The sequence below is a fragment of the Vanessa atalanta genome, chromosome 5 (assembly GCF_905147765.1).
Source record: "Vanessa atalanta chromosome 5, ilVanAtal1.2, whole genome shotgun sequence".
NCBI classification, from domain to species: Eukaryota; Metazoa; Arthropoda; class Insecta; order Lepidoptera; family Nymphalidae; genus Vanessa; species Vanessa atalanta.
In genome coordinates, this window is record NC_061875.1 from 5,386,339 (window position 1) to 5,411,308 (window position 24,970).

A 24,970-nucleotide genomic window follows, 5' to 3' on the forward strand; every position below is an offset into this window, starting at 1 on the left:
ACAACGCCACAGGGTATATGGGATGAGGAGGCAAGGAGAATTCGTACTAACATCATTTTGTAGGTATTTGCTTTTTAACTTCACTTTACGGCCCTATAGCGCGTGCCATTTTTTTGGTTTTATATATATTCTGTGCCATTCTCCTTGGGTTCAATAGAGATAGGTATCTACATATTATTTACCCTGAAGAGGGAATAATCTAAAAAAACAGGATTTTAATTTTTAATGGACTATTAATGAGTTTTTAATTTTAAAATAATTAAATGTGTATTTCTTAAACACGGCTCAAGTGATTAGTAATTAGACTATTTTTTTATTTTATAGTAATTTGAATAAATATAATATTTATATTTTTTAACTTATAACACAATAAGCTCCAATGTGTTTGGTACAGGATTCAGTGTACGGGTAAGAGCATTAGGTAATCACAGAATCAAAAAGTCTGAGAGAACACACTATTTTGTAATTGAAGTAGGTAATCGAAACTCAAAATATTAGTACTGAAACTACAATATACTATAAATTTTAACTTTTTAAAAGCTCCAGAATGTACATTATTTTATTTGCTTAGAACACTTATAAATATATAGAAGAATATTTATTTAGAAACTCTTATTTACAGTAAATATTACAAAACGACGACTAGACAAAAAAACGCTGTACAAATGATCATAACATGAAATGTCTCTTCAAAAAGAGTCGTAAATGATGTTAGCGCATCTCTGTGTATGCGGTTTCGTCGGTATCAGGTAGTGAAGAAAGTTGTTGCGGGTGGTGCGCGCGCAGGTGCCGCAATAAGTCGCGCCGGCGTGCCAGCGGCTTATGGCAAAGCGCGCACGCGTGCGTTAAAGCACCCCCGTCCCCTGTCCTACCCGTTTCCGTTGCGGCGTGCAAGCGTACATGCTTGTTGAGGTTGCTGGGGTCTCCGAAAGCGCGCAAGCAGTGTCGACAACGTAGTGGCTTGTAGCCAGTGTGCGTGCGGATGTGGATTTTGAGCCCGTATTTTCGCGAGTACAGTTTGCCGCAGTAGACGCAAATATGACCATCGCGTGAGCGTCCCCAAGCCGCCGCCAGAGCTTCGAGCTGCGCAGGATCTGCAATCGGTGTCGTAGGCGGCGGCACTGATCCGATGCGCAGGGTCGACGATAGTGGAGATACTAGTGACGGACCTAATGTGGAAATTGTCGTAGTCGTCGAAACTGAAGAACGTAGCTGTGAAATGCAATGCTTCCAAAATGCGTCAGGCTCGAACGGTCGACACGAGAGGAACATGTGAATCTTCAAAGGATTTGGCTGTTCAAATTCTGCATCACAATTGTGACACGCGTAGTTTTTCTTTCCTGTTGAGAAATTTGATGCTTATTTATAAAATAAAAAGTAGTATATCAAATAAAAACTCGACAATGCTTCGTTCATACGATTGCAGCATCAATAAAATAAATAATATTAAAATAATATATAGCATAAATAATAAAATAATAAAATATTTAATCTTCTTAATCTTGATCTACTTTTAAGATTAGTTTGCGTTTATTAATTATTAAACAGCAATATATATATAACAAATTTATATGTATGCTACAAAGTATGTAATACTCGTATTAAGAAGATAAACAAGCACCATTCATTTAAATATTTGCAATAGTAGGCACATACTTTAAAAACAACCAATTGTATTTATGTTTCTCAATATTTAAATTATTGGAAAAAAAAGATGATTACCAGTGATGTTGCGTAAAGTCAGGAATGGCATATTAAGATGTGCCAATGTGTGTTCGTCGAACCATAGAAGCAGCTCGTGTAAAGGTGGAGCATCGGTAGTCAAACGTAGGCATAGTCGCAGGTCATCGGGTGAGGCAGGCGTTGGTCCTCGCTCGAGGCAAAGCAAGGCCGAAGCATGAGGAGGTGCTGGCGCGAGGCGAGCGAGCCGTGCAGCTCGGGCTGGACCACCGCGGGCGGTCAGCTGTCCACATGCATCCATTTCCATATAAACCTAGTAAAAAAAAGTTTTTTGATAAAATAAAAATTATTGCGCATTTTAAGATATAAATCAACTTTATAATAATAGTTCCCGTGTCTAAAATATATGAATATAATATTAGGTATTAATAACTGTACAATGGTTATACGAACATTTTCTTCCTGGTTTCTTTGCTTTATTTCCGCTAGATCAGCAAGTGAGAAATGTCGGGAACGGCAGCCGTTCTTAAGACCTCGTCGTGACATAACACGCCCCCACTGTCTTTCTGACATCCTATAACACTTCACTTAGCAATTCACCAGCACTAAATGTTACACTAAAAATTATCAAGTAATCCAGTTTTGTGTCGTGATGAAGAAGTTATGATGTGCGGGCGCAGGTGGCGTGAACGAGTGACGGCAGGTTCATGGGCTAAACCTATATATATGGAGTCATTCGGAGGGCGGAGGGTGCGCAGAGGGCTGTCGCTAAAATCTGCGGAACACCCTCCGCAAATCAGTCTGTGATTAAACAATTGTTATTGAATCGCGCAAGCCGGGCTCCGCTGATTTGACAGAGGATACGCCTCCCCACATACCGAGACTAAATTGGTGTGCGGGGTAGACTTGTCAGCTGAAAAAGGTTATTGAAACAGCTAGTTGTATAAAATAAGGATACAAATGTTATATATTTGTAATTTCATTTTAAAAGAAGTTCAGATATGCGTTGTACAAGAGTCAAGAATATCTAAAAAATATATCATAAAATTTAAGTAGGTAGTATTAATAGCAAAAGGATAAATTAAACGTAGTAAATATATATTTAAGACCTTTATTTTAGAAACTATAACAAAATATTTAAATAATACCTAAAGTATACAATTTACAAACGTACGAGTTATAAAAGTTTCCGTTGCATCGTGTGTATAGTTAATTGTAATAATGCTGTTTACAAATTAAAATATTCATATTGTATTGATATTATAAATGTTGCCATTATATGTTCATTTACCTACTTCTATCAATTTATTTTTATCCTATAAAACACAATAAAACATTTCAAAATGACAATATAATAATAACTACGTAATTTCCTATGGTTAATTAAATTATCGTAGTGCGCACAATCCCATATTGTGTTATGAGCATTATTTTATTAATTTACAACTTAAATTGATTTCTAAATAAGAATATTGTAACAATATACCTACTAGTTTTTTTTAATAACACTAAATTTATTCGATATTTGTACAATACAATCTGTAGCTAAGTTAAGTTAACAAATCAAAGAAGATTTAAAGACGATCAATATAACATAATAAGTAACTCGTAGGTAGTAAAATTGCACATGATCCGACAATGTTTTAATAAGTCATTTTTATAGCACTTCAAACGTGCAGAATATGTTGTCAATGTAACATTATAATTCCAAACAAAAGAAGGCGATTAAACATTTTGTATGATGTCTTTAATATCTTCGTTTTATGTTATTCAAGTGTTATATGCTAGGTTAGACAATAGGCATAATAAAATTGCTATGAATGTTTATATTTAAATCACGAGACATGTTTGGCGCCAAATCATATGTTTAATAGGAAACGTAGGAACGGTCACACGCCCTTAAATTGACTATAACCTCTAATGTAGAGTCCAGTCCTCATATTGTAAGTTTTGAAATAATAAACTCGAAAAATAACATGTTTTAATTCGGGTTCTTGAAATACGTCAAGAAATATAGAAATTTCTTAACTATGTACTAATAATTTTATCCAGAGCCAATACACGTAAAGCGATCACTCCTCCGGTTCTGTAAGTAAAAAAAAAAAAATTATGCCTCTTAATTATTATAATAACTTAAGTTCATAATACTAACACAATACATCACAATACTATTCACAATATGCTAAATAATATTATTTTAATAAATTAATGTTTTGCTCATTTATGTTTTGTATAAATGAAAATAGAAGGATTAAAAAATATATTTTGAGCTCGGTGATGGTTTTTATCTTGTTATATAATTATGTATTTATTTTTATAACATATCAACCTATAATAACATGACTCTGAAGGGCTTGAGAAGAATAACATAGAAGTTTACATTTTGAAAGATTTTCAGATATTTGTGAAAAAAAAGTTTACAATAGTAATTATTTTCAAATTATGTTCCAAAAGTGTTTAATACGCTATAAGCGAAGTGACCACGCGTATTGTACACTTGACATAATCCGGGCATCGCTGTCGTGCGCCCGCACCGTGCGGGGCGTTTTGCTTGCACAAGCTACAGTGATTTGTCGGACAATAGGGAAGTTATTTAAATTTTAAAAAGATTAATCTGCTACAACCACCATGAGTGTACTTGGATTGAAGCAGTTTTACAATTTGAACTTTTTTATTATTAAATGAAAAATTGACTGAAATATGAATTAAAAAATTCATTGACATTATTTCACGGATTTCTTTTGGCGTATATGATACCTATATTGTTTGTCGAATAACCGCCTGATATATGACATAGACCAACATGTAATACCTAAATATAAATGTTAGATAATAACAAAATTAAACTACAAACTCAAAAAAGTTTAGTATCCATGTAATATTTAATTTTTTTTTGTGTTATTAAAACACAAAAAAAACGCCTGTTACTAATTTATTATCATAAGCCAAGCGCTGGCAAAATGTATACGCTTAAAACCATACGCTCGCAGTATAGAATCGTAGCAAGTGTTTTTATGAAGTACTTCTAATAGCAACGTTTAAGCTCTACATTATTATCGTATTGTACGGAGGCGACGTAAACTGCGCTCGCGTCTGCAGCTGCACAAACAACTTTATTCCGATCGACTTTGAACTTTATTCTTTGGCAACACGGTTTATAATAAATTGGAGGTTTGCTAGGTCTGTCCAATTCAATTACAAATCTAAATTTCCGCTATGCAGTGGAGATGTGTAGAGAGATAGTGTTGCAAATGGCTAAGGGTTGGTTAAGGGACGGTCGATGGTAACCTATAATTGTTTGTCAGTACCGCTAATGTGCTGTGAGTGTTGCAACAATATTGACGTTGCAAAATGTAGACTCGCTGATTTAAGTCAGATGTAACTCGATATTATATTTCGTATATTCTACGAAGAGTTTATTGAATGTAACAATATTGCCAATGGCAATTATTATTTAATTATTATATTAAAAATTTATAATTTTATTTCATTCGTCACATAAAACAGTCATGGAGCAGCAACATAATTAGTACAACGTTACATAAAAGGTATTTCTTTACTTTAATAAGTTTAGTTTATTTTCTATTATTTATTTATCCAAGAAAAAAACTCGTTCAACCAATGTATGAATTGTTCTGGTCATATAATATTTTTCAAGCAATTTATATGATCTTATCATAATAATCTTATTATTATGTTTTAATTTTATTCTAAACTAAAAATGTTTCCCACTGCTGGGATAAGGCCTCCTCTCCCTTTAAAGAGAAGGTTTGGAGCATATTCCACCACGCTGCTCCAATTTCGTTGAAATTAGACACATGCAGGTTTACTCACGATGTTTTCCTTTACCGACGAGCACGAGATGATTTATAAACACAAATTAATCACATGAAAATTCAGTGGTGCTTGCCTGGGTTGTATGATTTCGGGTTCGAATCCCGAAATCATAGGTTAAGATGCACGAGTTCTAACCACTAGGCCATCTCGGCTCGATTTTTTTTTAATTATTATAATATATTTCCGTTTCACAAGATTTTCTCAAATTATTATCAATTATTCTAACAAATAAAAATATATTTACTTTCAGTCTTATATACGAAATGTAATAGTTACTATATACATTTATAAAATGTGATTGTGTGCGAATGCGTCAGGTGTACGCAGTTCCACACGTTGCGCGGGAGCGAACACAATACATGCTTAATGCTTTTACACTCTTATCGCTGCAGTCAGATGTGATCAAGATAAGCCATTGTAAGTGCGAAAGCCCGGCTGTGTTTGCATTTCGGATATATTTAATTATTAAGTACTTATTTTATTTTTCTGTACTATATATTCGAATGATTTTAAGATATTTTTATCCGCCAATAGGGTACGACTCTAGGTCTGATATTTTACGGCAGTAAAGCCCTTGTCCATCATTATATTTAGCAAAACTAAGCAAAGACATGGACGCTATAGACAGAAATAAAATGTGTATAAATAACTATAAAAATCATAAGATATTTTAAAACATATGATTTTTTTTTTTTTTTAGATACTTTAATGGAAAACATTTTTAAAAGAGACAGTTTAGTTATTATTTTTATTTAGTTGATTGAATTATTCTTATTTAAAAAGTAAAATTAACATCTTTTGTGATAACAATAATTAATCATTTAGTATTTACAATCGAGTGAAATCTCAGAAAAGAGACGTTTAATTACCTTTCATTCGCACTTTGTTATAAAACACGAGGACAAATGATATATAATTCATTTTAATTTTAATAGCGCCGTCCTCGAATAAACGTCCAAATAAATTAGTTTGAAAAACTTTGTACAATAGCGAGAATGGTATCGCACGTGCGTGAGCGGCGTTTCGTATCAAAACGATATTATAATGTCATCACAGCGTATCAATCTTAATCGCCCGCGACCGCAGTTGAATCGCGACCCCCTATCTATGTTAAGCTTAGCGACTTCCGCACCAGTAGTTACATACACATAAGAGCTAAAATCGCTCGGGTTGAGTGTCGATAGGATAATATTATAAGTAACGATTTCCAGCAGATTGTTATTATTAAGCAAGGTCGAAATGGTAAGCTAATAGGGATGGCATATCGCTCTAATGAGTGTATTCATTCAGAGCGGGGTGCGGCGCGCGTACGCTGCGCTGCGGTGCGGGTGCGGCCGCACGTGCGCCGTGACCAATGTGCGGGATGGCGACAGGTTGCACTTGTTGCTGTGTGTGGCATTTTTGGCACGCGTCACATATCCTTGGAATACTTATTATATTATACGAGAAATGTATAATATACAGGTTTTATGTTAAATTTGCCGAATTATTGTCTTTAAATAGTTAATATAGATATTTATATTAGATGTTTTTATACTGTACAAATACATAAGTAAAGTCTACATCTGTTGTAATATATTTGTAATTGCTATCAATTAAATATGATCGTAATAAAATTGAAACGTATCTGATACGCAAGACAGCAAATACTGTAGCTCGAAACAATAAATTTATAAAAATAATTACCTTCCTCCGAGGGTGCGGAGGGGGGCGTGATTGAGTCAGGTGGAGATACACGTTGAGAGTCGTGGTCATCTGTTCCGAGCAGTTCTGCGCGTGTTTCCACCACGTCGCGAACGATCTCTGCAAAGTGATTTGGAGTGTTAGCGGTAAATAGGGGGCGATATATATGATGTATCCGGCTTATGTAAGAAAATTATATTAATAAACATAATTTTCTGCACTGTTTTTGTTGTTTAAGAGAGGAACATCATAGCATTGTATCAAAAACGATGCCAGCAGTTACCACGATTATTCCAGTACTAATGAGTTTATTGAAGATTTTAAAGAACCAAATTATATTAAAAAAAAAATGCAATTGTCTTAAAATATTTTAAAAAGTTAAAGAGTAATAACTAAGTTTCTCGTCGGAAGAGGCTAATTTTCAAGGTGGTGGTAGATTTATGAGTGTACTTAATTTAATCTTGTTACATGACAAATCAAAATTGGTCAAAAGTGAGCAGAAAATGATGATGCTGCGAAATTTTGTATAGATAAAATACATTACCCGCGATAACGTCTCTACTCGTTATTATTGACTCGATCTCGTGAGACACTTCTTGTATCAGCCAAGGCATAAACTCCTCTTCAACTCCTGTAATGGACATAAACACTTGTATGTATTATGTTTTATATTCCAGTGATAAGAATAAAAACCGTGTGGTTGGAATAGAGCCACCCCATCTCAATTATGTACAGCATGCACCAATCAAACACGTAAGCACGTAAGCCTAATCAGATTTAAAAAAACAATTTAAAGAAAAAAAGTCGCACTAGTCTTACCGTTAATTATTTCTAATATAATTGATACTTTCACTTTCAGTTTTAAGTAATTTAAATTGATTAAAAATTAGTCTAAATTTGAGGTTAAAATGCTATTGTTTATACCTCTCCGCATGCGTCGTACGAGGTAGCCAGAATCTCTCAGCCCAGCTAGCACAGCCGGCAGGAGTTCCGCGACGTAGCCTTGCACCAGCGTCGCGGCAGCCACCCTTGCGCGCGCTTCTTCGCCAGCCACTCGAGCCGCACGTGCTTCCGCCACGCGCCTTTCCTAAGGTTATTGTATAACATCAACATTCTAATTTTATCTCAGTAAGGTTATGTAAAGAAAAAACGATAATTCAAAAACTCATATTAAAAAAAGGTCTACTGCAACTTATTGTAAGTGAAACAATTTTAATCTGTTTTCAAGTTTTAATTTTGCTGATTGTCTGTTAGATAATTGACTATATAAGTAGTAACAGTAAATATACCTTCTCTTGGTTTAATCGTTCGTCCCGTAGTTCAAGCCGCTGTCGCTCGGCGAGCTCCGCGTCACGCAGTTCCCGGTAGCGGCGTTGCTGCTCGCGTAGCGTTGCCAACTCTTCTTCCTGCGCCACTTCCGCCAGTGCCTGCTCTGTCGTCTTCCCAATTAGCACCTCTAATATCGGTTGCACTTCCAGGTCAAAGTCGAATAGCTGCATTAAAATATTTTTTGTCAATAACACTATGCAATAAAGTTTTTTTTCTATCACTGGGTTCACAGTATGTAATGTATGTATGTTTTGCCACCTTCGAACTATGTGAAATATCGAAATAAAATTGTTGATTTTACATAAAATTACCTACATAATAATTTAAACAAGTTGTCTTGTATATATTATAAATAGATAAACTTAAGTGTGTTAGTTTAACAGTCTCATTTCTATTGTTGAAACCAAACATTTTCCATAATCACTGTCACTTCAATTTGTACGGAACTTCTTTTGAATCGTTTATTTTCAATTTTGATTTATTTGGTTTCAAGTATTTTATCATTAGTATCATATACAAACATATTGTTATGAGTTAACTTACATCTCCAGGTTGTATTTGCGTGGAGGCGTCAGCACCAGTCTTCGCAGGTACGTAGATGGGCGTCGCGGGCCGATCCACGAACAGGTCCGTTTGGACACCTACCTCCATTTCTACCCCCTTATCGAATAGCTGAAATCGAAATGTTAATATTTCAAATATAGGCAAAAGGTAATTAGTTACTAAAACCACTACTCAGTAACGTTTAGTAGTTAGTTAAAAATATATTTAGTAATAAGTCTAACAGCCTTTGTGTGAAGTAAATGATCTTCATAGTGGAAAATATGCTAGATTTAGTACATTCACAATTTGCGTCCATCAATTCTGGCCGTTCAAATGCAGCTGTCAATTGCATTCTCGTGAAATATTTCAATAATGTAATTAACGTAAACAATTACCTCCTCGAGGTAATACTCTGTTTGTATCGGGTGATGTCGACGACCAGGCGCAGGTGGTGGTGTACCGGGTCGGAGGCGCGCCAGCGCGGCGCGTCTAGCGAGTGCGCGTCTTCTCGTCCGCGCTGCTCGTGCAGCACCGCTCTCCAAGCCATCGCCCTGCGCGGAATAAATGAATATAATATGATATGCATCACTAAACAATAACCAATAAACTATAACGACGTATGTATTGACACTTATCACAGTGAGTTTTTTTATTATATATTTATGTAAGCAGACGGACTAATGGGACAGCTGATAATATGTGGTCACCATAATCTATAGACATGGCGATGTAAGAAATATTAACCATTCCTCTAGCTAACTAGCCCTACCACAAACTCGCCAGGTAAAAGCATAGTCAACATTCTATATTCAATGATCGCGGGGTTGTTCGATGGTCTTAAATCTTATCTATAAGTAGAAATATTTCAACGGTGATTTCGGAAATAACTAAATTGTCTATCCGATATTTTTACACATACTAATTATGTCATTCTGTTTACCGTCTACACTAATATTTGATATCAATTATTGACTTCGTTTTGAGGGGCAGTAGAGCCAGTGTCATTGCATTAACAAAAGACGTATAGTACGACACAATTGAAATGTAGCATCGACAAATGAAAAAAAATATGAATCAATCGTTAATTTAGCGTATTTGGTTATATGACATTACAAGATATAAAGATTCGATTTTAAGAAATTTGCCTATGCTGCATCTAATTTGTGTCGTACTATAATATCTTAGATCCTACGGCAGCAATCTGACAGCGTAACAAATCATTGGGCGTTGGTGAGTGGTGACCGAAACAGATCACTAAACACGAGTAGAGCGCGTGGATGAAAAATTGTGATGACCACATTCTGCTTTATGTATGCTTGTGAACGCTGTGGAAATACTTACGCTAGTGTGTGTGTAGGGTAAAAAATATCCAACATTCTTGTAATTGAATCGTACTTAATTTTTTTTATGGATTTCTAGTAATTCGGTACAATGTTATTAGTCTGATTATACTTTGAGATTACCGCTTTATTGATTATTATATGAAACCGACTGATAAACTTAAACTTAAATAAATGAATATACCGAGAATTAAATGATAGTTCGAAAATTATCTATAATTATTATGTTATTAATAAAAAAAATACCTTAAATGCATATGTTTTTACTATTACTTAGAATTTCGAAATTGGCCATCCACTTTCTGTTGAATCATTAGTTATTATTTATTCTTGTTATAATTATTTATCTATATTTATAATTTATGCAAATACACACATAAAGCACATTTTTTTTTGGCTTTGGTCTTCCCGTTTTAGCAAGTTGCTGTTTTCAAAGTTGGTGACGACGGTACCAAACTTAATGTTTCAATTGATACTTTAGAAATGGTAAGGTGAAAAATGCTGACAAGAAAAAATCTTAAGAAGGTTTGGATCTGATTTCTAATTGGTTGATAAAAGGATATGTGTCAGAATTTCATTATTTTATTTGTTTTCTTCTTCACCGGGCATAAGGATATGGGGATATGAATTCAGTACGCGATATGTCGCCACACATGCGGTCAAACTGACCTTATAAATCCAAACGGCGCCGCGCGCCTCATTTAGTCGCTTTGCAGCTACGGAATGACACATAAATGACGTGAAATTAATCATTTTCATGTTATTTTTTGTTTATAAAATGGTAATAATCCATTTAATTATTATATGTCTATTCTTTTTTTTTAAAAAAAAATAAACATCTTTAGGCGGGCGAATTAAAACAGTCTTGTATTCCTAACATATTTTTCTTAAAATCGTTACATATTTCCTATAGTAGTAGTTTTCATTGTCATTAAAATCCATTAATTTTCATTAATTCTGCTAACATTTTATATAAAACAATATAAAAAATAAAATATATAAAAATAATGAATTGCTTTTATAACACATTTCATTCAGTCATTATATAAATATATTATCATAATAACAATTGATTATTTACAAAATATGTCATCGTAATTAGTTTTGATTGCATATTTTATAAAAAGTAACAATAATGAAAAGAGTGTGTTATTAAGTTCCAAGCATTGAGAAATGTCCCAGCATGATTTAGGGAAGCGTTTTAAAAGCAATTATGGCTGAGTTCTTGAAGTAAATTTCATTTCTTCGTAGTTGTGATTAGTAAATGTCAAGGTCATACAGCGAATAAGCGATGTTCTGGAGTAATTCTTTCAAGTATCAAAATGCCTACTGTCTGTGTAGTATGCCTTTATGGGGACTAAATGTTACCACTATTTCCATATTATATTTTAAATTAAGTCAATGAATACCTTTCTTACAAAAAAAAATGATGAATTAATAAATTGATTTTATTAAACGCAGGATTGCTAATACTTAAAAAATAAGTTAAGTTGTAAGATGCTTTTATTTTTCGTTTAGTTTAGATCATAGTTGTAGAAAATAGGACATACCACAACTATCAGAAGTTATATCACAACCAGAACGAAGAAGTTTCTTTAAAGTTACTTGATATCATAAATAAATTATTAGTAAATACATTTTTAAGACTAACTTTTACATATAGAATTGGTAAAGTTCATGCTTGACATTAAAACGCACAGTCATCATAAAAAACCAACATGTAAAATTTCAACTCCGTGATTCAAATTCCGATTGGAAGATTTGATCCAAAAAAAACTAGCAAACATTACCAGTTAAATAAAAGGTTGTAAAATAGCTCTTGAAAAACAAATACATGCAGTCTTATTACCGTGTAAGCGATTAACTTAGAGTAACTTGACCATTATGGTACATAATGTAAACACGACGTGGAAATGACCGTCGTCACGAGGGCCGTAATGTAAGTATGCAGGGCCATGGTTTACCCCTAGGCAAACCACGTCTCGAAGACCCTTTACCTTTTCTAGCCTATTATATAATTTTTTTTCTACTACAAGACAACTTTGTACAAAATTAAGATGTGATTTTATTATATTATGAACTATTTCAGTATTATTACTATTATATTTCAGTAACGTTTTTTAAACAATATTTCCTATTTTTTGGTCTGCCTAGCCAGTCGCTTACAGTGTTCGATAGATAATCCGCCGCTGCAAATATGTGGCTTATAATTATTTAAAGTTCATACCCGACTGTTTCATTGGATAAGTGACAAGCTTATATAAGCCAGAACATAGCTTTTGAGCTGAGCCAATACAAAGGGGGTTTTCTGAAGATAAATTATAAGTAGCTGGACATTACTTATGTATGGCAATTACGTGGACCTACTTTATGGTATGGGTATGAGTATAACGTTCTAGGAACGTTGGTATCTGTAACCTTATAAGCTAGTCATTTTCTAACGTAGCAGATATATAATAGTAAATCCGCGGTAGGAAACTACTTCTTCTATATTGAATAAATAATTGTCTTTGAATTTTCTTAAGAGAATCACATGCTCGCAATAGATAATAATTATATGAATAAGATTATTATTTTAAAAACAAATATTTACCAATTAACATTATTCCTAAAAAAGATACTATCAGAGTTCATCGACAAATGCCCGCATCGAACTCCATGCCTGAATACAGCATTGCCGCCGTCGCCCCGCATATACAAACCACATTTGTACAAGGTAACAATTGCATACATTAGCATACATAAAAGAACAGTTATTAATTTTTTATTCTGAATATTACTAAAACATTTTTGACTACTTTGTTAGTCTAATAGGCTTTGCTAGCTGACTAAATATCCCGTGGTTCGGGGTTTAACTCCCGTGTCCGACTATAATAAATTGAGTGGGTTTTCTGTCAAAAACTCCGTAACAAGTCGGATTCGGAAGATCGTGACGTCGGTCATTTCCACGACGTGCTTATACATTACGTACCATGTTTGTCATGTAGCATATGTTTGTCTTTATCTGATTGATACATATGTACATACCACCCGTTGTTTTAATTTTAAATTATTTGTTCGGTACAATATTTGCATTATAATTTTTGTCGCAAAAGTTGCTAAATTTCCTTTTACACAGCAGCTTTATTGTATTAAAATAAATAATATTTCTTTTAATCTAAAATCACATTTCTTTTAATGACAATAAATTAAATAATAAATATAATAAATATGTACTTTTTGAACGTTAAAGCGAAGATTAAAATCCAACAAGTCCAGTCGCGAAATTTCTTTTCAATGTTTTGTCGCAAATTGTATCTCAGATTTTCTTAGTTTCGCGGATTTCGTTTTGAAGCCAGTGTAGATTTTGCTTAGACTTGTGAGAATATGGCTATATTTTAAATGTAACAGTCTGTAAATGATTCATTACTTTATTATGAACTCTTTTATTAATGAAAACGTTTCCATTCCACCACGCTGTTCCGATGCATATTGGTGGATACTTCAATTTCTATAGGAGTATGCTTTTCTTGATTTTATTTGACGACCGAGTTCGAACTCGGGAATTCGATGGGCCGTCCGATTGCATTTTATTAAAAGTAGTCTTCATATAGACGGCGAAAAAATAATCTGAACAATACTTGATTGCATTGTAGTCGGGGAAAATGGCGTCTATTTGTAAAGGTAATAGATACCGTTTACAGTTAATTGCAGTGTTACGAATACGACCGAGTTGTCAGCGTTGGAATCAACGGTCAACATTTATGAGGTAATATTATTGTGGAGTTGTTTATTCTGTTTCATTACACGCGTAATTGCATTGACGATAGGCAGCGATGGTGCAGCGCTCACTTTTAGCTTCATTCCTACTTCAAACTTTTTAATACTAGATATAGTTAGATCAGTTAGACCAGTAAAAAAACACGAAAAACCATTTTTTATTATAGTTGTGAACATTTTATTATGATACTGTCTACGACTGATAACATTGAGGCACATCAATCTACGAATACGAACTCAACTAAATATAGAAGGATACACCAAAGGCACGGACAGCACGAATGTTGAGATGTATATTTTTCTTATATAATGTTTTAATTAGTAACTGTATCAAAATAGCTATCCGTCGCGATTTTGTAGAAGTAAAATTCATACAAAAAAGTCCTCTCATTTTCCCCTCCTTAAAGTTGAAATACCCAAAAATCCATTTTCAGCGATATCTAACGTAATAAAATTAACCAGGGACGTTATGGAGCTCAAAACTATCCGAAATCAAAATACTTATTTTCGAAACCGCATATTTTTGCATAGTGTTATACCTAAAGATAGTATCTAAATTGTTTTTAACACTATCCGTTTTTTTTGTGATTATACTTACTACTAAATTATACCCTACAAATAAACTTAAATTGATATGTTGTAATTTTCTCTTTTGAAATTTCTAATCTAATATTCGTAGCTGAAACTAGCCGAAACAATCAGATAATCCGAAATAATTTCGTATCCGTAACCGTATCTGAAATCGATAAAATATTAGTTACATATCCTTACCATACACAGAAATCACATAACCATAACATCCCAACATATTAACCTATGTTTCAGATTTTAGCGTTTTAAAATCAATATTTGTGGTCTTAGCGTTGACAACCAGAACAAACGATTTATAAATATAGACAAATAGATGGGACCGTAACATTTTTTTTGATATTAGATAAGAGTCCCTTAATAGCATTTATAGTTTCAGAGTTACAATCAACAAATATAACCGATAAGAATCTTAGACTTTTGAAGGAATTAGAAAACTCAGCCATCTAATTAACCCAGTTAGAGTGAAGTCTAGTAGAACAGTCGACCGCATTCGATAGCTTGAAGGTTGAATTTAGCTTATACTTTTATTTAAGGCTACTGACCTATACGATGTCAAACACATACCTCTAGAATCGGTTTCAATTTATGTTTCCAAATCAACACATTCTGAAAATAGGCTGTTTCATAAAATCAAAAATACAAACAACTATCGTCTATAAATTAAGCAATCAAGATGTATACAACTATACCTATAGAATATATAAAAATATAAAAATGCAATCTTTAAAGATCTGTTCAAAAAGACGGTTTATTGCTGAATGGGAATTCCCACCGAACAAGCCAAAAGGAGTTCTACCTTTAGATTGTCACTAATTAGAAAACAAATAGAAATAATTGTATATAATGTATGTATGTAGTAATAGTCTGTATACTGTAATAACCTGTAATGTAGTAATACTTGTCCTACGAAAAAGTTTGGAACATACTCCACCAGGCTACTCCGATACGGGTTGGTTACACGTGGTAGATTCTCACCCGCCACGTGCAGGTTTACACACGATGTTTTCCTTAATCGTCAAGCACGAGATGAATTATAAACGATTTAAGTACATGAAAATTCAGCGGTCGCCGGGTTTGACCTCGGAAACGTCGGCTTAGATTCACGTCTTGCCCATCGTGACTTGTTCATGTAATATGGTATTTGGCCAGTAATTCATTTATATTAATGAAAAGCATTTTCGTAAAGTTGTGGAATAATGGGTGTCGATAATAATGCCACAACCTTTATAGTAATTTAAAAAACGAAAGTAAACGCCCGTAAATATCCCAGTGGGTAAACTTAAAAGTATTTCACCGAAATCGACACCGCAATCTTCAACCTTTGAGATCCACGTAATTTCTGTAATGAGTCATTATGGCACAATAGAGACAAAGCCAAGCTTATTTTAGTATTAGACACGTAGCCAGTGTTGCAAATGTTCCATCTGATGGTATATGGTCACAACCGCAATATTGACATAGTAAGAAAAAATTACATCCATCCTTACATCGCCATTACGCCACCAATCCTGGGCACTAAGGAGTTATATCCCTAGTGCCTGTAGTTACCCTAGTTTATTTACTTACAATAATACTCAGCTGCTTGCTAGACTATGTGATGAGTGGGCGATACTGATCTAGACAAGCTTGAAAGTGTCCACAGCTCAACAAAGTTACAATTTAATCGGATGAGCACATTTACGGTTTTAAACGCATAAACTTTAAACTAAGGACATTATAGTAGCGGTAAGTTAAATTGTCATTTAATATGACATTTTAAAATCCCTGAGTAATTTGTTTCATAAACGACAATAACACAACGGTTTGTAGTATTTCTCGTGACATGATAATTATACATGTAAGTCTATTAATAGACACGACTGACCTTTTATTAACGCCTACCACCCGTTTGTAATATAAGTTTACAAAAAAATGCACATTTTAAAATTCTTATTCTTCAGACGAACAATAATAAGTCTTATATTAGTAGACAAAGGGGTGTAAAACATCCTTAAAAATACCTGGTACAATATCGTTCTTAAGGTTCACACTATAAAGGCTAATATTGCTCTACACGCGGTTATATATCAATAAAATTTATGACGTTATTTGACTCGTTAAAAAGAGTCTATTTACATTTCTACAAAATTATCTAAATTTCGATCGCATGGAAGCTTGACTTTAATTTCAACCTTGTAAAATTACATGTACAAGACCTATCTTGAACAAGGTTTTCAACTTGAGGTGTAACGACGTGAAACTCCGAAATGAACTCGTGTTCGATTTTAACCCGTCGTGTTTGTTTATACCGCAAAAGTACATGAGACCGTATTTATTTGTACGGGTGACCTAAAAGAAACGAAGCAAAAAGAATTACCTACCGAAATAAACAGAATAACATTTTATGAACTAGCTGATATTGTCCCCAGAACATATAGATAAACAACTGCAAAAAAATCACCTAAATTGGCTGGACGTAATTAATTGAAATTCACTTACATGTGACCTAGATATACAAACACATTTAAATATAAACTTTTATAACGGTACAGTCAGCAAAATAATGTGTATTTGAAAGTAAAATAACAATAATTATTTTTGTCTTTCTTTCTTTTAATTGCTTTGATATTCAAAAAAGAGGATAATCCAATCCTAACCAACATTAATTAAAGGTAAAGCCCTAAGTTTTAATAAAGTATTTTGGAGGTTTACTTACAGCAGCGTGAGGGTGTGCTCCAAAAGTGCTGCCGCGGACAACTCGCTTGTCGTGCATAACATTGGAGTAGCCTGTGTTGCCCGTTGCACCTGTCGCACCCGTCGCCATACTACCACTGCAATCAAAAATATATACTCGTATAGATGATGTAAACACCTGACATGTATAACATCTCATCTTGGTAATAAGCAACATTAACATTACACCGTTTCGGAAGAGATCGGTGTCATCGGAGGATTTCAGTACCGTGCGCGTTTCGTTGATCAAAAATGATAGCGCGCTTTTTCGACTTCCTGTTACGTAAATCCATTCTCAACACATAATCACTACTCGGATGGCTGGAGAGATGTTAAAGATCGCCAAGTTTTATGCGTTGTTACCAATTTACAGTTAATTGTATAGGGTATAATTGTATAGGATATTGGTTTGTTATTGACACACTTTTGGACTAGTGTTTCAATCATTCGTTTCTATAGGTTACAAAGGGGGTGTCTATAGGGGTTATATTGGGGTAGTGGCAGTATTAGCGTTGAAGTTTGTAAGTGTTATAGTTACATATATATACATATATATGTAACTATAACACTTACAAACTTGAAATTTGGCAGGCAGGTTCCTTATAGGGCTTAGAGATTCGTTAAGAACATATTGTACGAAACTCCACCCCTCAGTGGGTAAAACGGGGGTTGGACGTTTATGTTTTATAAATTTCGCTCGGGTAAAGCTGCAGATCCAGCTAGATATAAATATAAAACAGTTCAACACCTTTTTATCCTCTATTTGCCAAGCGATTTATTTTCGTTTGATTGATAATTAAGTTTAGTGATATCAATTTAAAAAATATATATATTCGAAACAAATTCATGTTTTCCCCAAATTCTCAATAATATATTTATGATTTAATATCGAGCACTAAGCGAACACTTATATTATGTATAAAGTCATAAGTGGACTTTGTGCAGGTTGCTTCGATTAGTTATTAATGGATTATCGAATATAAATCAATCAGAAGCTCTGTAAGTGTTACAGGCTGGTAATATCTTCATGTTTCGCACGTGACTACGGAGAATCATCCTACCTAAACGATTGACAATGTAAAGGAGTCTCGTGTGTCAGTCTATATTATGCAATTGTCAACTTTTTTTTTAAATTTAAATATGTAGACAGATTGGCAATTGAGCCATCTGATGGTAACCCACAACCAGCGGTATACATTGGCAGAGTAAGAAATATTACCCTCCCTCACATCTTCAATGTGTCAACATTATGTATTTTTTTATAATTTATTAATTATATATTTTTGTTTTTATTATATTTCTATCTCCACATACATATTGTCACAGCCTCTAGCGTATCTGATCTTCAAATTATATTAATCTAACTTTAATGTTGTTTTAATGTTGAAATATTAATAATAAACTTTTGTTTATTTTTTTCCAAATTCACACAAATACTGATCCAATTGATATGAAACTTTTATATTTTGAAAGGTAATAGTTTCAGGACGGACGAAGGCTATTGTTGAATAATGTTGAATTGTGGCTTATTCTGTTAACGTAGTGTGAGCGAAAACCGTTGGTCCGATAGGTTTCTAAGTGAGCGATACCAAATCTACAGTCATTAAAATAAATCTTATATGTGAGATTTTAAGTTCTTTCAAGTGTATCTTAAAACAGATAATATTCATATTGTCATGTTTAAAACTGAACGGCCTCCGTGGTCGAGTAGTGTGTACACCGGTTTTCATGAGTATGCCATTACGATGTCTCGGGTTCGATTTCCGGCCGAGTCGATGTAAAAAAAGTTCATTAGTTTTCTATGTTGCCTTAGGTCTGGGTGTTTGTGGTACCGTCGTTACTTCTGATTTTCCATACATATTATTATTTTATAATACCCGTACAGGAAAAAATGATAACAAGCCTATTTTAATAACAAATTTTAAACCTTGGTATATAATATGTGTATCTATTTTATCATTGACTAATATTTAAAGCATTTTTTTTTTAGAAAAAAAATAATTATTATTTTTTGTCTATTTAAATATATTTGTAAAATCGTTGATTGCTAATTAATTTCATGTGGACCAAGAGATAAGATAAGGTCGATCGTTCGCGGGGGTAGTTGACCTCCAGCGGGCGGCCAATAGCAGCGGCCGGAAGTAGACCGCGGCGGATCCCCTACAAATAGCTTGACCTCTTTACTAATCATATTAAATTATTTTTTCTACTTGTTTCAGCATGGATAAATCATTTTCAACATTTTTTTTTGCATTTAATTAATGTTTATTATAGATATATAGAATATGGAACATAAACTTGATTTTGTCCTTTATACGAAATATTTCTTTGAAAATTTTATCCGATTCTCGTCTATAACTATAGTGTGACACAAACTCACGAATTAAAAACAACATTTACGGCACGTATTGATTATCTTGGAAAATAGTTCCAAGAAGGTTGGTATCCAAAATACTATGACTGTGCTCAAGGTGACAGAATATATATACCAATATTTTTTATCAATAAGTAACTTTTGTCATTGATGTGTGCACTGTTCGCAAGCGTCTGTAATCGATATCAAGCGATAACGCGTTGGGTTCCATAAATAAATATGAGAAACTATCTGTAATGCATTTTTAGACAATTAACAGTCAATGTTATATATATAGTAAAATTATAAATTCGAAAGTAACTCTGTTATCTCTTCAGGCTTAAACTACAGAGCCAATTTAGATGAAATTTGGTTTGGAAATAGTTTGAGTCCGAGGGAAGGACATAGGCTACTTTGTTTATTTTACCATTCAAGGGGATAAAATGGGAGGTACTGATTTGTGTGCTATAGGTAAAGTTTTATAAATTTCACGTGGGTAAAGCCACAGGTCAAGCTAGTTCGTTATAAGCTTAAGAAGTTGTACTAACACATGATCATGTTCCTCGAGAAGATGTTTGACACCGGCGACACCTGCTATCAGCGCTCGAACTCCTCTGAAAACTTCACCGCCGCTGACTCGCTTCTCGTTGTTTATTCCAGGAGGCACACCGTTTGGTATTGTTTCCACTTTCTTTTCAGGCACGGATCGTTTGCTCCTATTCGTTACAGCCTTCGGTTTACTTGCATAGGAATATACAATTTTTTCTCTTTCCTGAGCTGGATATAGTGTTTCTAATCCAAGGAGGCAAGCGACGTCCGGTGGTGGAAGGAGAAACTGACCAGTTTTTACCGTAGTTACGAATCTTGGTTTGTCTCCCTCGCTCGTCCCAGAGACTTTGCTACGGTTTTTATTTGTTGATGGAGATTTAGCTATTTTGGGAGATATTTTCGTCCTCTCACACTCACTCGATATTATATCAATTCGAGGCTGAGATTGACTCAACATTTTTTTTGGAGGTGTTTGATCTTTCCACGTCAGATTAGGATTGGAAGTCGCTAAGCCTCCGGCGCGACGGCGATGGCGTGTTGGCCGTCGAAGATTGGCCTCCAAAATTTCTTTCTCTTTCAGACGACGGAGTTTGAAATCGAGCGCCCGAGTGAATTTAGGATCGAGAATAGTCTGCGGAGCGACTGCAGCGACCATTTTCTCCGTCAGCTGCTCTTTCGTCGCGCTCGGTAGGTGAGTGCGGCCGTCATCGTGCTGGAGCGGCTTAACAACATTTACGATACGCGGTAGCGGCACGTGTTTTACAATATGCTTTTCGTCCTCATGGTTTATTACGGTAAATGCATTTGAATTGTCAGTAGGAATATCTAACGATGGCATCGCGCGTCACATGACTTTCCGTTGTAAATGAAAGCGACGGTGCCGTTTTAAACTGTTATTTTCGATTTGCTTGAATATTCACTTCAGGCGGCTTGTCGCGAATGTATCGTGCTCCGTTTGATGGTGGCCGCGTGGTGCGCGGGTGGTGGCGGTGGCGGCGGGCGGGCGAATGTCCGGCGCGGCGCCCGGCGGTCAACACGCTCACCCCCGTAGAACATAAGCGCCCAGTTTTCTCACGTCGCTTATGACTTTTAATGCGGAAACATCAACTAATGCGGTACATGTAATCGCGCAAGCGCCCACGTGGACTTAAGACGGTAAACATGAGTGTGTCGAAGTACGAAACTCTTTTAAAACGAAAATCAGTACAACGATTTAGAAATACACACGATTTAAAACAGGTAAATGAACACAGACTTTGTTTGAGAATAATATAAAATAATTCAATGAAAGGTAACGAGTAAATCATTGAAACGAACGAAATAAAAACCTTTGATTTACGAAAGCCATTATAAGGCTACTGAAGTATTCACTTATAATACTATTCTCGTATTCTAAAAAATAATAATGTAGAACATTTGTCTACACTAGCGAGCTGGGTCATGAAGCAGCGAGTACTAATCGTTTACCTAGTACACACGAGGTGCGATGTACAAAGGTATAACGCTGTCACGGGCGCGCATTGTAGATAAGAAGAGACGCGTAATCATCAGCAATAGCAAAATGATTGTGTTTAGTCGATGAACGTAAATACTTAATTTATAATTAGCTTAAAAGTATGTTAGTATTCCTATAATTAGAGGGTCAATAGGTCTGTCTTTACAATTGATTTTTAAAAATCCTTCTCATAATAGTAACAGCCTGTAAAGTTCCCACTGCTGGTCTAAGGCCTCCTCTCCCTTTGAGGAAAAGGTTAGGAGCATATTCCACCACGCTGCTCCATTGGGGGTTGATGGATTCACATGTGGCAGTATTTCTTTGAAATTAGACACATGCAGGCTTCCTCACGATATTTTCCTTTATCGCCAAACTCGAGATGAATTATTAACACAAATTAAGCACACGACAATTCAGCGGTGCCTGCCTGGATTTGAGCCCGCATTCATCGGATAATATGTACGGCATACGCGTTCTAACCACTCGGCCATCTCGGCTCTTTTGTCAATTATTTATTATTCAATAATTCATAATATTTGGTTTAAGTGTTAAGATGTGTCTTTATAGGATTTATGGAAACCGAGACAGCTTTTTGCAAATGTTTAATGATTTAATGAATTAATCCTAGAAGAAGTTATTAATTTGACTAACAAAATGTAATGATTATTTATTATTGAATAAAGGATTCTGATGTGATTTGATTTGGTTTGTTGATCAATTTATTTTTATGATGCGATTGTATAAAATTCAGTAAAACGTTAACAGTGGAGGGATGGACGGAAAAAAATTGCGTTCATGTTGTATTATGTGTTGGTTTGAATTATGAAATTAAAATATTTAGACAATACTTTCCTTTTCGGCAATTTAATAACGACCATTGGTACTATAGTTTGTGCATAATAATACGTGCACGCAAATACACGTAATCCTCTTCTCCCCTAGTAATCTGATGTGACAACCCGAAAAGGTCGTAGAAATATCAAGCGTAGGATTACAGGATAACAGCAACCAATGATATGTTATCTTCAGACTGCTATAGAGAATTCTACGCGTGAAATAGATTTAGTCATATCCAGATAGTTATTTACTAAGAATGAACACAGTAAAAAGAAAACCAAAAAATCATTCTAGTATTTGAATTTAAAAAAAAAACCGCGGGTGAATTTGTCGTAGCTAATAACTGATTTTTAGTAGGCATCTATACAAATGCCCAAATACTTTACTGTACTGTATTCTCTCGTTTTAGTCATAATAGAATATTGAAGTTAAGCTTTAATATTCCCCATACTTTAAACTATGATTCGTTTGTTATTATTTAAAATAGATCGAGTGGTCATATTATACAGATATTATTTATAATTATACGATAGCGCTTCATCATTTATGTATAGATTTAAATGCTCCAAATACATCAGTCTACATTTTTAAACTTATTATTTATATAATGTGAATAAATCTCAAGGGACTTGTCTACAAAATTATATTGCTTACGATATAAAATGCTTGTAACTAATAGGTATAAAATATGTTTGAATTTAGCAACAATATAAATCAAATTGTAGATATTACGTTCAATATAGTAAGCGTGTATTATTAAATACTGTACATCCGAAGTAGAGGAGAGTTACCAATATTACAAATTAGAAAAAAAATTTAGTACTATAAATGAGGAAACAAGATGGCCAAGTAAATAGAATACGTCAATCTAAAAGGTCACGTCCAAAGCCGGGTGAGAAAAATTGAACTTTTTGTGTTAATTATTCACGTATTCAAGAGAATATCGTGAGCAAACCTGACTATGTTGGATGATTATCTGCCCTTTGTATCCATCAACACGTATACGAACATAGTGGTTAAATAAAACCTGACCTTCTTAGAGGAGCCCTTTATCTCAGCAATTGGACTTTAAATAACGGCTTGTTAATTTGCTTTACTGTAATTATATAATTGTCATTTTTCTTTGTCAAATATAAAATAAATTTTATTGCGAAACCCATTAACGATAATATATGTAATAAAACATTTCGTGTTTCAGTTACGTACTAGTTTTAACATAAAAATTATTTAAGACCCTTGAGGTCAAATTTTAATGTTTTCTAAGTAACCCAGTCACATTGGTTAAGAACCGGACGTGCGTCATCGGGTGCGTAATAGCAGCGTAGAGCTACGAATCGTTATGGCTCGCGCGTCGCTACAGCGCTCACAATCTGATAAAACTGTTATGGTCTCTAATAACACGGAGCGGACTCTATGGTGAAAATGAATTCGATTTTTTAAATTTAGATTTACAAAGTAACGAATTGATTTCGGCAATCCAAATGCCTATAAGAGCTAACAGTGTAGGAACACTTTAATCTTAACAGACGATCGCGAATTCATCCAGGTAAGAACCGCTATGTTCTCTTTTCTTTAATTTGTCTTAAATTGAAAACAATGAGAAAATAGGCGTGAATCGAATCGATGATATTCTACTACATTTGCATCCAATAAATCAAACAGTAGCGTAGCGGAATTAGCTCTAAATTATATTCTTATATCATTTGCCGTCTGTTCACTATATTTATTGTTTTATAACGACCATAAATGAGTTCAGTCATTTGTTTGAGTTGAATGAAAATGCTTGTTTAGTAATTTATTATTGTAGTGATCTCAAGCAGATTAAGCGATTGACGACGACGATGACGTGTATTTCCAATTGTCTTCGATTTGGAATTAGCGGTTTTTGAATGTGAAATATTTTGAGATGATGGTTTAAATTTATAAATACAAATATATTTTTTAAAAAAACTAAGAGCACCTTTATTTTAAAGGGATTTAGATTTTTTTCTTATTAAATTAATCTGTTTAATATGGAAGGTAAGCCGCTAAGTAGTCGTATCATTTTCACTAGTCGTTGCGGTCATTACCTTTCTTAAAGAATTCTAGTCAAGGAGTTGTATGGCGAAGTGGAACGGAAGCGGGCGGCGGTTGCCTGGACTACGGCGACCACGCGGTACACCCTCCCACAACCCTCTACTCTATCAGTGACTCAAGGTTAAGGGCAATGCTCCTCTCACTTATTAACTTATGCTATGTATTATTTAATCCTTATCTTAACCT

The 24,970-nt window shown here is 34.3% G+C and overlaps 2 protein-coding genes across 2 annotated transcripts; both read right to left on the reverse strand.

Annotated features, from left to right (window-relative positions):
• Positions 1-711: 711 nt before the first annotated feature.
• Positions 712-1,981, reverse strand: LOC125064327 (zinc finger protein 574). The gene is made up of 2 exons (XM_047671302.1): positions 1,723-1,981; positions 712-1,340 (listed from the first exon to the last, which is right to left on the reverse strand). Exons 1-2 carry the CDS (start codon positions 1,979-1,981, stop codon positions 712-714), a joined length of 888 nt encoding a protein of 295 aa, XP_047527258.1.
• Positions 1,982-3,230: 1,249 nt separating this feature from the next.
• Positions 3,231-21,214, reverse strand: LOC125064328 (radial spoke head protein 3 homolog). The gene is made up of 9 exons (XM_047671303.1): positions 20,376-21,214; positions 17,458-17,572; positions 9,468-9,623; positions 9,073-9,201; positions 8,490-8,693; positions 8,125-8,287; positions 7,745-7,831; positions 7,204-7,320; positions 3,231-3,766 (listed from the first exon to the last, which is right to left on the reverse strand). The coding sequence occupies exons 1-9, from the start codon at positions 21,212-21,214 to the stop codon at positions 3,753-3,755; spliced, it is 1,824 nt and encodes a 607-aa protein (XP_047527259.1). The 3' UTR covers positions 3,231-3,752.
• Positions 21,215-24,970: the final 3,756 nt, after the last annotated feature.